The 12,366-nt window shown below is 41.9% G+C and overlaps 1 protein-coding gene across 2 annotated transcripts in view; it reads right to left on the bottom strand.

Moving 5' to 3' along the window:
- Window positions 1-12,366, bottom strand: part of SECISBP2L (SECIS binding protein 2 like) — a 65,946-nt gene that overhangs the window by 30,504 nt on the left and 23,076 nt on the right. For both annotated transcript variants that reach the window (XM_070423317.1, XM_070423324.1), the window contains exon 8: window positions 523-657. In XM_070423317.1, coding sequence (XP_070279418.1) covers window positions 523-657 — 135 coding nt within the window. The remainder of the gene's footprint in view (window positions 1-522; window positions 658-12,366) is intronic.

Genomic DNA, 12,366 nt, shown 5'->3' with positions numbered 1-12,366 from the left:
TTAGATAAAGTAAAATACCTTTCTTCTTCCTTCTTCAAGACTCTCCTGACTAGCAGCACAAATTAGACTGAACTATTTAAATCTGAAAAACTTGACAAATAGACTGAACAATAACAAAAACTGCAGAGAAAGTTTTATATTAGGTGAAATCCATATAAAATTATGCTCTACCTCTATATGTTACTTCAAAATGATGAATACTCTTCAACAGTTTATAAAAAATTAGTTAATATTAGACTAACTATACAGGGTGGGACATATTATTTGTATCATATGGCAAATAATACAATAATTAATAAAAACAATACAAGAATTAACTGTTTTGGTACTTACAACTGTAAACCTACTTTTGCACCACCCCGTATATAATCAAGACAAAAATGAGTCAATACTAAGTAATTTTAGTATAACAGTAGTAGAGTCACATGTTAATACATAAAAGTATTACCATAATAGAAGAAAATTATTTTCTTAATGGGAACATCTGCCATAACAGTTTACAAAAAAAGTGTGAAAAAATACCTCAAAATATAAAGACTCAGAATTTGGGTCACTTCTATGAGACTGATTGGGGTTTAACTGCTTATTATCTTGTCTCTTCTGCAAATTCTGTCTTCTTTCTGAGGAAGTACTATGTCCTCGGCATTTGAATCCAACCTAAGTGAACCCCAAAGGGGGAAAAAAAAACCAAGTCTTATTATTTTTAAGTAAATTTTTTTTTACGTATAATATACTTACAGCAAAGTATACAAATGTGTACAACTCAATAAACTTTCATAAAAGAAAGTGCATAATTTGTTATGAAAGGGTAAAACTTTTGAGAAATAAGGTCCTTATAAGAAAAATAGGAAAATGCGTTACGTTACTTTTTGTCCCCTATAAATGGACGCTTACATCAGTTTTATTAACAACAGCCCAGAACTGGAAACAATCTAGGTGTCCTTCATTGGGAAAATAGTGAATCGTTGCCCTGGCCAGTTTGGCTCGGTGGATGGAGCGTCGGTCTGTGGACCCAAGGGTCCCAGGTTCGATTCTGGTCAGGGGCATGTACCTTGATTGTGGGCTCATCCCCAGTGGGGAGTGTGCAGGAGGCAGCTGATCGATGTTTCTCTCTCATCAATATTTCTAACTATCCCTCTCCCTTCCTCTCTGTAAAAAATCAATAAAATATATTTTAAAAAGGAAAAAAAAAGAAAATAGTGAATCACACTGTGGTATATCCATACTTTGAAACAGTAGTCAGCCACTAAAAGGAGTGAGCTATTGAAATACCCAACAATCTGGATAAATCTCTAGGGAATCATGTAAGTGAAAGAAAGCCGATCCAAAAGGACTATAGCAGTTCACATATACAACATTCTTAAAATAAAAAAATTATAGAAAGGGGAAACATATTAGTGGTTCTAGGGGTTAAGGAGAGGCTGGTGGGGTTGGGGACAGGAAAGAAACATGGTTATAAAAGGGCAACATGAGGGATTCTTGTCATGATGGATCTGTTCTGCATCTTGACTATATCAATGTCAATATCTGGGTTGTGATATTGTACTACAATTTTGCAAGATGTCAATATTGGGAGAAACTGAATATTACCTTTTTATTAAACTACTCTAAGCCTTCCAATATCTTTTTAAAAAAAGAATTCCTAAGAAATATTAAAACTTAAAGATCTTGTTTCCAAGAAAATAAATTTAAGAGAATAAAATTTTCATTCAGTCACAAATTATTATTATCCTATTAAGGAATTTATAGCCCTAAACAGTTTGGCTCAGTGGATAGTGTGTCAGCCTGCGGACTGAAGGGTTCCAGGTTCGATTCTGGTCAAGGGCACATGCCCGAGTTGCAGGCTCTATCCCCAGTGTAGGGCATGCAGGAGGCAGCCGATCAATGATCCTCTCTCATCACTGATGTTTCTATCTATCTCTACCTCTCTTCCTCTCTGAAATCAATAAAAGTATATTTTTTAAAAAAGAAATTTACAAAATGTTCAACTGTCACAGGGGCAAAAAAAAAAAATTTTTCAAAATGCATTTTAAAAAAATATATATTTTATTGATTTTTTACAGAGAGGAAGGGAGAGGGATAGAGAGTTGGAAACATCGATGAGAGAGAAACATCGATCAGCTGCCTTCTGCACACTCCCCACTGGGGATGTGCCGGCAACCAAGGTACCTGCCCCTGACTGGAATCAAACCTGGAACCCTTCAGTCCGTAGGCTGACACACTATCCACTGAGCCAAACCGGTTAGGGCAAAAATGCATTTTTAAAGTATTTTTTATTCATGCTACATTTTCACTGAGTTTTTTAAAAAATATTTTTTATTTTTTATTTTAAAGAGATAGAAACACTATTGAGAGAAAAAATATCTATCAATCAGCTGCGTCCTACATGCTCCCCACTGGGGATAAAGCCTGCAACCTAGGCATGTTCCCTGGAACCAGTGAACTCCTGACTCATGGGTCAATGCTCAACCACTGAGCACCATCAGCCAGGCTTAAAAAGCATTTTAAAAAAGCATTAAGCATTTGAGGAATCTTAAGACATATTTCAAATTCCCTCTCTTAAGGACCCAATGCAACTCATATGAAATGCCTCTCTTAACCAGGATACTTACAAGACATGAAAGTATGATCTTCATTATCAATTACCCCAAAATTCTAATGATTTAAAGCAGCAGTCGCCAACCGGTGGTCCATGAAGCACTGGTGGTCCATGAGGTTAGAAAGGTTGGCGACTACTGATTTAAGGAAACCTTTGGAGCAGCCAGCAGTCGCCAACCAATGGTCCATGAACCACTGGTGGTCCGTGAGGTCCGAAAGGTTGGCAACTGCTGATTTAAAGAACTTGAAGGAGATCTGGATGGAAAGTGCTGGTATCCTATATAATAAAAGGTTAATATGCAAATAGACTGAATATCAGTGGTCACTATAACGTGCAGCTCCTGCATTGTGAGTCTGTCCCTTGGTGGTCACTGTGTTCCCATAGGCCAGTGATGGCGAACCTATGACTCGCGAACTCATTTTTTTGGTTGATTTTTCTTTGTTAAATGGCATTTAAATATATAAAATAAATATCAAAAATATAAATCTTTGTTTTACTATGGTTGCAAATATCAAAATATTTCTATATGTGACACGGCACCAGAGTTAAGTTAGGGTTTTTCAAAATGCTGACACGCGGAGCTCAAAAGGTTCGCCATCACTGCCATAGGCAGTGGTTCTCAATCTTCCTAATGCCTCGACTCTTTAATACAGTTCCTCATGTTGTGGTGACCCCCAATTTCACTGTTACAAATTAAACGTAATTAAAGTATAGTGATTAATCACAAAAACAATATGTAATTATATATGTTTTCCGATGGTCTTAGGCGACCCCTGTGAAAGGGTCGTTAGACCCCCAAAGGGGTCGCGACCCACAGGTTGAGAACCGCTGCCATAGGGGGAGTGCCGCTCAGCCTGAAGCTGGGCTCACGGTTGGCAAGTGCAGTGGCGGTGGTGGGAGCCTCTCCCGCCTCCACAGCACTAATGATGTCCAACTGGGGAACGGGCCTAAGCCATCAGTTGGACATCCCCCCAGAGCTCCTGGACTGCGAGAGGGTGCAGGCCAGGCTGATGGACCCGCCCCCAGCCCAACCCCGAGTACATGAATTTCATGTACCGGGCCTCTAATATAGACTATAAAATATGCACACAAAGACCTGGAACCACTGGCAACTCCCATGCTTAAACAACTGGTCGAAAAAGACTTGCTATTAAGAAACAGAATTTTTACATTCTTTTGGGAAATAGGCTATATGCAGAACTATACGCCAGGAAAATAGTCACATAGAAAATTTAATTCTTCCTTAGAATATGCATTATGATTACTGGGCTACTTTCTATAACCTGTAAGTACCTGTTAAGAAACTAGAAAATTGGAGAATCGAAGATGGCGGCATAGGTAAAACACCAGAGACTGCCGCCGTGGACAACCACTTCAAAAATACAACTAAAAGTCGGAGCGGACATCAACCAGAACCACGGGAAGGCTGGCTGAGGAGAGTCTCTTCAACTAGAAGCAAGAACAACAGCATTCCGACGCTCAGCGGAGGCACAGTGTGGAAAATTTAAAGGTACGGCGGTGCGGTGGTGAGGGTGCGCGCGCAAAGCGGGCTGGCGGCTGAGGGCGCGATTGTCGTTTTCAATCAGGAGCGAATCTCAGACTCTGGGCTACAGATCCGGGCGAGTCTCTAGGGACCCAGACTCAAACGGGAGAAGCGGGACTGTCTGGCTACGGCCCCTCCGAGGTTTGCAGCGATTGCTGGGACAGAGAGGCAGAGCCCCTGGGGACGGACTGAGAGCGGCCATAGCTGCTCCCTCCCCCCCGCCCTGTTGAGCCCGCCCCGCCCAAACCCTGCGCACAACCATTTGCCGACCGCCTCAGGCAAGGGCTGGACTAGCACCTCCCCTGAGGACTGAAGTTTTCCCACAGCTGATTTCCACCGCCAGTCGGCCTGATGGTCAAATCCCTCTAGTGTTAACTACAACAATTAAGGCTTCGCTAGAACCAGACTGCGCACAGAGACCACAAGGGGGTGCACCAAGAAAGCATAAAAGATGCGGAGACAAAAAAACATGACAGAAATGGAGGATATGGAGCTAAGAATCGCAATTTTGAGGGCTTGCCATAAATTTGTGCAGAGCCTCACGAAAACTAATGAGACCCTCGATGCTTCGATAAAGAAATTAGAAAGTAAGCATACACGGACTGAAATAAAGAATATTATACCCAATAGCAGACCAGAGGAGTGCAAGAATCAAACCAAAGATTCGACAAAAAACACCCAATTGGAAAAGCATAATGAAAAAAGAATCCAAAAGTGTGAAGACAGCGTAAGGAGCCTCTGGGACAGCTTTAAGCGGACTAATATCAGAGTCATTGGAGTCCCAGAAGATGAGAGACAGCAAGATATTGAAAACCTATTTCAAGAAATAATGGCAGAAAACTTCCCCCACCTAGTGAAAGAAATGGACTTACAGGTCCAAGAAGCGAAGAGAACCCCAAACAAAAGGAATCCAAAGAGGACCACACCAAGACACATCATCATTAAAATGCCCAGAGCAAAAGACAAAGAGAAAATCTTAAAAGCAGCAAGAGAAAGAGGCTCAATTACCTACAAGGGAATACCCATACGACTGTCAGCTGATTTCTCAACAGAAACTTTGCAGGCCAGAAGGGAATGGCAAGAAATATTCAAAGTGCTGAATACCAAGAACCTACAACCAAGATTACTTTATCCAGCAAAGCTATCATTCAGAATTGAAGGTCAGATAAAGAGCTTCACAGATAAGGAAAAACTAAAGGAGTTCATCACCGCCAAACCAGTATTATATGAAATGCTGAAAGGTATCCTTTAAGAAGAGGAAGAAGAAAAAGGTAAAGATACAAATTATGAACAACAAATATGCATCTATCAACAAATGAATCTAAGAATCAAGTGAATAAATAACCTGATGTACAGAATGAACTGGTGACTATAATGAATCAGGGACATAGAAAGGGAATGGACTGACTATTCTTGGGGGGGAAAGGGGAATGGGAGATTCCGGAAGAGACTGGACAAAAATCATGCACCTATGGATGAACTCAGTGGGTGGGGAGTGAGGGTGGAGGGTGGGGTGGGAGCTGGAAGGAGGGGAGTTATGGGGGGAAAAAAGAGGAACAAATGTAATAATCTGAACAATAAAGATTTAAAAAAAAAAAAAAAAAAAAAAGAAACTAGAAAATTTCCCAGGTACCCAAGAATTTCTTGGTTTTAAATATTAACCTCATTTTAAAACAGGCTCATGAACATGGAGAGAGGAATACATATGTGATGAAGCAAATATTAGTAAAATGTTAGATAACATATAGCTGGTATCTATATGAATGTTATCTGTAAAATTATTCAAACTTTGCCATTTAGAAATTTTCATAAAAAATATTTTAAAAATTGATTCATGAAAAGAGGCTCGTACAGGGTGGTAAAACAAATGCAATTTATAATGTCTAGGTACTAAAAAAAATTTAATTCACATAAATCAACACTGAAATTAGTACTAATAATTAAGCCCCAAGTTAGGGATAAAGAAAACGAGAATAATTCTTGAGTACAACTCTTCATTTTTTTGGTACAGACTCTCTCTCTCTCTCTCTCTCTCAAAAACAAATGCAACTTAATTTTTATACTTGGAGACATAAAGCTCCAGAATTAAATTAAAACCACCAAACTAATGGTCCCAACAAAGTTTATGAGACTCAATTACCTCCTGGAGTAAATAATCTCATTTCTTTTCCAGTTCTTCTAAGAAGAGTTTTATTGATATAGAAGTAGGCATACAGAACAGAACAAAACAAAGATCACAGCCTCAAATATATAGTGAGATTCTTAAATGACTAACACAAAAATAATATAAAAAGATTTAAGTTTTCATACTCCACATATGTAACCAAAAAAAGAAAAAAAATACTAGAAACTGACGTAATGAGGAATATATACAAATATATTTTCAGAAAACCATACAATGATTCTGAAGAACACAAAAAATGACTCAAAAATAGGAAGACATACTGCTTTTTGCATAGAAAAATGCTATGACATAAAGGTAATCCATTCTCTATAAGCTGATAGATTAATGACCAATGGAACAAAATAACAGACGGTCCAGAAATAGATTTCAATATACAAAGGAATTAATTTAATAGCTGACAAAGGTGATTAGCTCAAATCAGTAAAGGGATGTACTTTTCTTTTCTTTTTATATATTTATCGCCCTGGCCAGTGTGGCTCAGTTGGTTGGGCATCATCCCATGCAGCAAAAGGATGCCAGTTTGATTACCAGTCAGGGCACATGCCCCAGTTAGAAGCTCAATCCTGGGGAGGGGAGTAGAGGGGCGGGAAGGAAGCAGCCTATTGATGTTTTGCTCTCACATAAATGTTTCTCTCTCTCTCTCTCTCTCTCTCTCTCCCTCCCTCCCTCCCTCCCTCCCTCTTCCTCTCTCTCTTGCTCTCCAAAAATCAATAAAAACAATAAAGCAAAAATATTTTTTAAAAATATTTTTAATTGATTTTTAGAGAGAGGAAGGGAGGAGAGAAACATGTATGTGAGAGCAAAACATCGATCAGCTACCTCCTGCACTGTCCCAGTTCCAACAGGGATCGAGCCTGCAAACCAGGCATGTGGCCTGACTGGAAATCTAACTGGCAACCTTTCAGTGTGCAGTACCACGCCCAACCAACTGAGCCACACTGGTCAGGGAAAGGGATGCATTTTTCAATAAATGGTACTGGGAGATTTGGGTAGCCATTTGAAAAATACAAAGTAGTATATATATCTCACACCATCCAACAAGACAAACTTCAAATGGAATAAAGATTTAAATGTAAAGAAAAACACACAAGAGCATAAACACACTGGAGGAAAATAGGCAAATTCCTTTAAAACCCTGGAGAAGGGACAAGGCTTTTTAAACTATGATTTTAAAAACCCAGAAGCCATTTTAAAAACTACAACAAAGTCAAGGATATAATAAATATCCTTATAAAAATAAACTTCTTAATACTATTTAAAACACAAAATTTATGCATGACAATAATAACAAGCAAAGTCAAAAATTAAAACCTAGCAAAATATCTGCAACTGGTATTACAGACTAAAGGCTCCTAGAAATGTAAATATTTGATAAGAACTTGATCAAAATGATTTTAAAATGTACAAAAAAGAGATCAAGATACAAAACAGGCAAAGAATATGACCAAATTTATGGAAAGATACAAATGCCCCTTAAACATATGGAAAGATGCTGAACTACTTTAATACACATTTTAACATAAGTGGCACAAATCCAAAACCCGGAAAGCATGTAATTCCTTAGGCTATATATAGATATGCACTCTCCACATTATTGTTGAAATTATAAAGTGGTACAATATGGTGATATTTACCAAATAACAGAGATGACTTTACCTTTTCACCCAGCAGTCCCTTATCTAGGAATTTATTCTACTACTATACACACATCTAAATGACACTGTAGCATGTCTAAACAGCAACAGTTTTCAAACAACTCAAATGTCCATCGACAGAATTACAGAAATCAATAAAGATATATCAATACAATACTAAGAATTGTTAAAAGATCAAAGTGTAGAAGCCCTAAATATAATATGGAAATGTTTCCATTATATATTGCTCCACATATATTGCTAAGTGATGAAAGCAGAACACAGAACAGATTGGGTAAAACATAAGATACATCCTTGTATTTACTTATAATTACAAGAAGAAACTCTGGGAAAATATACAAGATCCTAACCAAAGTGGAACAGACATAGGGGACCGATCCAGTGAAGTGGAGAAGCTAAGGGGAGACAAGAGTGAAAGTGAGACTTCATTGTACACCCGTTTTTCATCTTTTGATATAGGGGACAGATATAGGGGAGAGCAGAAGATGGGGAGACTGGTAAAAATGAGATTTTATATAACCTTTTTCATCTTTTTTATTTTTCAACCTATTCACAAAATAAAACCAGTTTTGAAAAAGTTTATAGATCCTGTCCATCATTTAAAATTAAAGCTTTAACAGAGTATAGAAAGAACCTGCCTTTTCAAATGTTAAAACACTAGTAAAAATATTAAAAATCATTCAGCCAGTGTGGGTCAGTGGTTAAGCATAGATCCATGAACCAAGAGGTTCCCAGTTTGATTCCTGGTCAGGGCATATGCCTGCGTTTCAGGCTCCATCCCCAGTAGAGGGCATGCAGGAGACAACCAATCGATGTTTCTCTCATCAATGTTCCTATTGCTCTATCCCTCTCCCTTCCTCTCTCTCTAAAAAAATCAATAAAAACATCTATCTATAATAATAAAAGGGTAATATGCTAATTAGACCGGACAAAGCTGGGGCCAGAGGGAAGCAGCCCAGGTCCTGGGTGCCAGAGGGAAGCTGGGGCTGGCAGCCGGGGAAAGGAAGGCCTACTCTTGCATGAATTTTTGTGCACTGGGCCTCTGGTCAATCCTATCTAATAAAAGAGAAACATGATCATTAGCGTACGACCGCTACCATTCCCATTGGCTAATCAGGGCGATATGCAAATTAACGGCCAGCCAAGATGGCAGTTAACCGCCAACAAAGATGGCGGCTAATTTGCATATGTAGGCACAATGCTGGGAGGCAAAAGGGAAAGGATGGAAGAAGCCCCCTGCCACTGACGGTGATTGGAAACTCAGGGGAAGCTAAGAGCCGGGGGCAATTTTGTGTCCCCAGGGCCGCCTTTGCCCTGCCCCCTAGCTGTGATCAAAGAACCAGGCGCCTTTGCCACCCCGGCCAGTGTTAGCAGTAAGCAGGGGTGGAGCCATCAATGGGAGCTGGGCAGGGACAAAGCCAGCAGTCCAGGGAGCTAGGGATCCCTTGCCCAGGCCTAAAGCTTTGGCCAAAGACGTTAGGCCTGGGCAGGGGCGGAGCCTGCAACCGTGGGGAGCTGGGGGTCCCCTGCCCAGGCCTAATGCCTCGGCCAGAGGCGTTAGGTCTTGGCAGGGGCAGAGCCGGGGATGGTGGGAGCTGGGGGTTCCCTGCCCAGGCCTGACACCTCTGCTGGAGGCCTCAGGCCTGGGCAAGGGGCCGATCCGGTGATCGGCGATCAGAGGGTGATGAGGGTCAACTCCTCTGGCCGAGGCATCAGGCCTGGGTGGGGGGCGGAGCCGGTGATTGGGGGGATATGAGGGTCCCCTTGCCCAGGCCTGAAGCCTGGGTCAGAGGTGTCAGGCTTGGGCAGGGGGTGGAGCAAGCGATCAGAGGGAGATGGGGGTCCCCTGCCCAGGCATAATTCCTGGGCCAGAGACATCAGGCCTGGGCGGGGGTCAGAGCCAGTGATCGGGGGGAGATGGGGGTCCCCTGTCCAAGCCTGACACCTTTGGCGGAGGCGTCAGGCCTGGGCAAGGGGCCGATCAGGCGATCGGAGGGTGATGGGGGTCGACGCCTCTGGCCGAGGCATCAGGCCTGGGTGAGGGTGGAGCCGGTGGTCAGGGGGAAAGGGGAGTCCCCTGTCCAGGCCTGAATCCTGGGCCAGAGGCATCAGGCCTGGGCCAGGGGTGGAGCCAGCAATCGGAGGGGCAGGGGGCAGAACCAGTGATCGGGGGGAAATGAGGGTCCCCTGCCCAGGCCTGACACTTCTGGCAGAGGCATCAAGCCTGGGCAAGGGGCTGATCCTGCGATTGGAGGGTGATGGGGGTCAATGCCTGAGGGCTCCCAGTATGTGAGAGGGGGCAGGCTGGACTGAGGGACACTCCCCCCCCCCACCCAGTGCACGAATTTCGTGCACCGGGCCCCTAGTATATATATAAAAGACTAACATGCAAAGTGTTCCCGTGGGAGTTTGACAGGGAAACCAGGAGTTTGATTGCTTGCTATGATGTGTGCTGACCACCAGGGGGCGGCACAGAATGAAGGAAGGCACCAGCCGGCAGCCGGGGGAGGCCCCAGCTGGCATCTGGGAGGCCCCAACCAGCCCTGATGGCTGGCCAGGCCTAGGGATCCTACCCATGCATGAATTTCGTGCACCAGGCCTCTAGTATTTAAATAAAGAATAAAAATCTAAAAAAAAAATATTAAAAATCATCGCATGATACAATATTTAAAATAGCACGCCATGATACAAGTGCAGATTTCTGATAAATGAAACAAAAAGCCCAGAGATAGCACTTAAGACATAAGAAATTATTCAGAGACACAGAAGCATAGAACAGACAGAGGGAAGGCAGAGGAGAATGTGTGGATGGGTGGAAAGAGATTAACCAAAGAACTTATATGCATATAGGCATAACCCATGGACACATGGTGAAGGTCTGGGGTAAGGAGCTGGGTGCGGGCTAGAAGGGGAAAATGGAGAAAAAAGTGGACATCTGTAATACTTTCACTAATGAAGATAAAAAATAAATTTTAAAAAAAGAACAAAAAACATAAGAAATTAGCAAATGATTAAAAGGACAATGCGCCAAAACCGGTTTGGCTCAGTGGGTAGAGCGTCGGCCTGCGGACTGAAAGGTCCCAGGTTCGATTCCGGTCAAGGGCATGTACCTGGGTTGCGGACACATCCCCAGTGGGAGATGTGCAGGAGGCAGCTGATCGATGTTTCTCTCTCATCGATGTTTCTAACTCTCTATCCCTCTCCCTTCCTCTCTGTAAGAAATCAATAAAATATATTTTTTAAAATAAATAAATAAATAAATAAAAGGACAATGCAAATCAGAGAATAGGATGGATTATAATGTTAGGACAATTGGTTAAATACTTTGAAAATCTACATCAATACATGGTACCATTCACCAAACTTAATCTCGGATTTTTAAAAGTCTTGAAAAATTAGTCTATTGAAAAGTAGCAGAAAATACAAGTGAATATTTGATTTCTGAAAGACATTTTAAGCCTAAAAATAATCAGAAATTGCAAAAGGGGAAAATATTTTGACTTAAAAGGAAAAAAAAAAAGAATTTGCATGTCAAAAATCAAACAAGTAACATGCTTAAGAAAAGTATGACAAGGCATCAGAAGTAGAAAAGAAAACACTTTGTTCAACATCTATCTCTAGTTCTTTTGGAATGAAGAGATACAAAATAAAACTTAACAAACCATATGTATTTTCATAATTTTCTTCTTTGTTGTTCTTTTTCCATTTCTCACCAGTTTTGAGGTAGAGAGGAAATATTTTTCCATATCAGTATTACTAGAGGCCCAGTGCACAAAAATTTGTGCACTGGGGGGGGAGGGGAGGTCCCTCAGCCCAGCCTATGCCCTCTTGCAGTGTGGGACTCCTCGGAGGATGTCCACCCCAGTGGGAACCCTCACCCCATGGAGGTTTGGCCAGCCTGGGTGAGGGGCTGATGGCTGTTTTCAGGCTGGCCACACCCCCTTTAGGGTGAGGGGTCCCCACTTGGGTGCCTGGCCAGTCTGGGTGAGGGGCTGAGGGCTGTTTCCAGGCTGGCCAAGCACCCTGGTGACGTAAGCTCCCAGCCTCTCTTTTTCTTTTCTTTTTTTTTTTTTACTCTGGGATTTATTTACCTTCTATAATTGAAACTTTGTTGCCTTTAGCAGAGGCCTGCAGAAAGCTTGGCTTCCTCTATCGCCGGGGGCAATCCATTCCTGCTCACTCCAGCTCCGTGGCCACGGCTGGCTGAAAGCAGGTATCTGGGGTTTGTTTACCTTCTATAATTGAAACTTTGTTGCTTTCAGTGGAGCTCAGAGCCGGCTCCTGCTCGCTCTAGCTCCGAGGCCACGGCTGACTGAAAGCAGGTATCTGGGGTTTATTTACCTTCTATAATTGAAACTTTGTTGCTTTCAGTGGAGCTCAGAGC

The sequence above is a fragment of the Myotis yumanensis genome, unplaced genomic scaffold (assembly GCF_028538775.1).
Source record: "Myotis yumanensis isolate MYYU_CA2020_CCGP unplaced genomic scaffold, mMyoYum1.0.hap1 SCAF_1, whole genome shotgun sequence".
Lineage (NCBI taxonomy): Eukaryota > Metazoa > Chordata > Mammalia > Chiroptera > Vespertilionidae > Myotis > Myotis yumanensis.
Note: the sequence above shows the minus strand (reverse complement) of the source record. Positions and strands in the feature narration are given on the sequence as shown.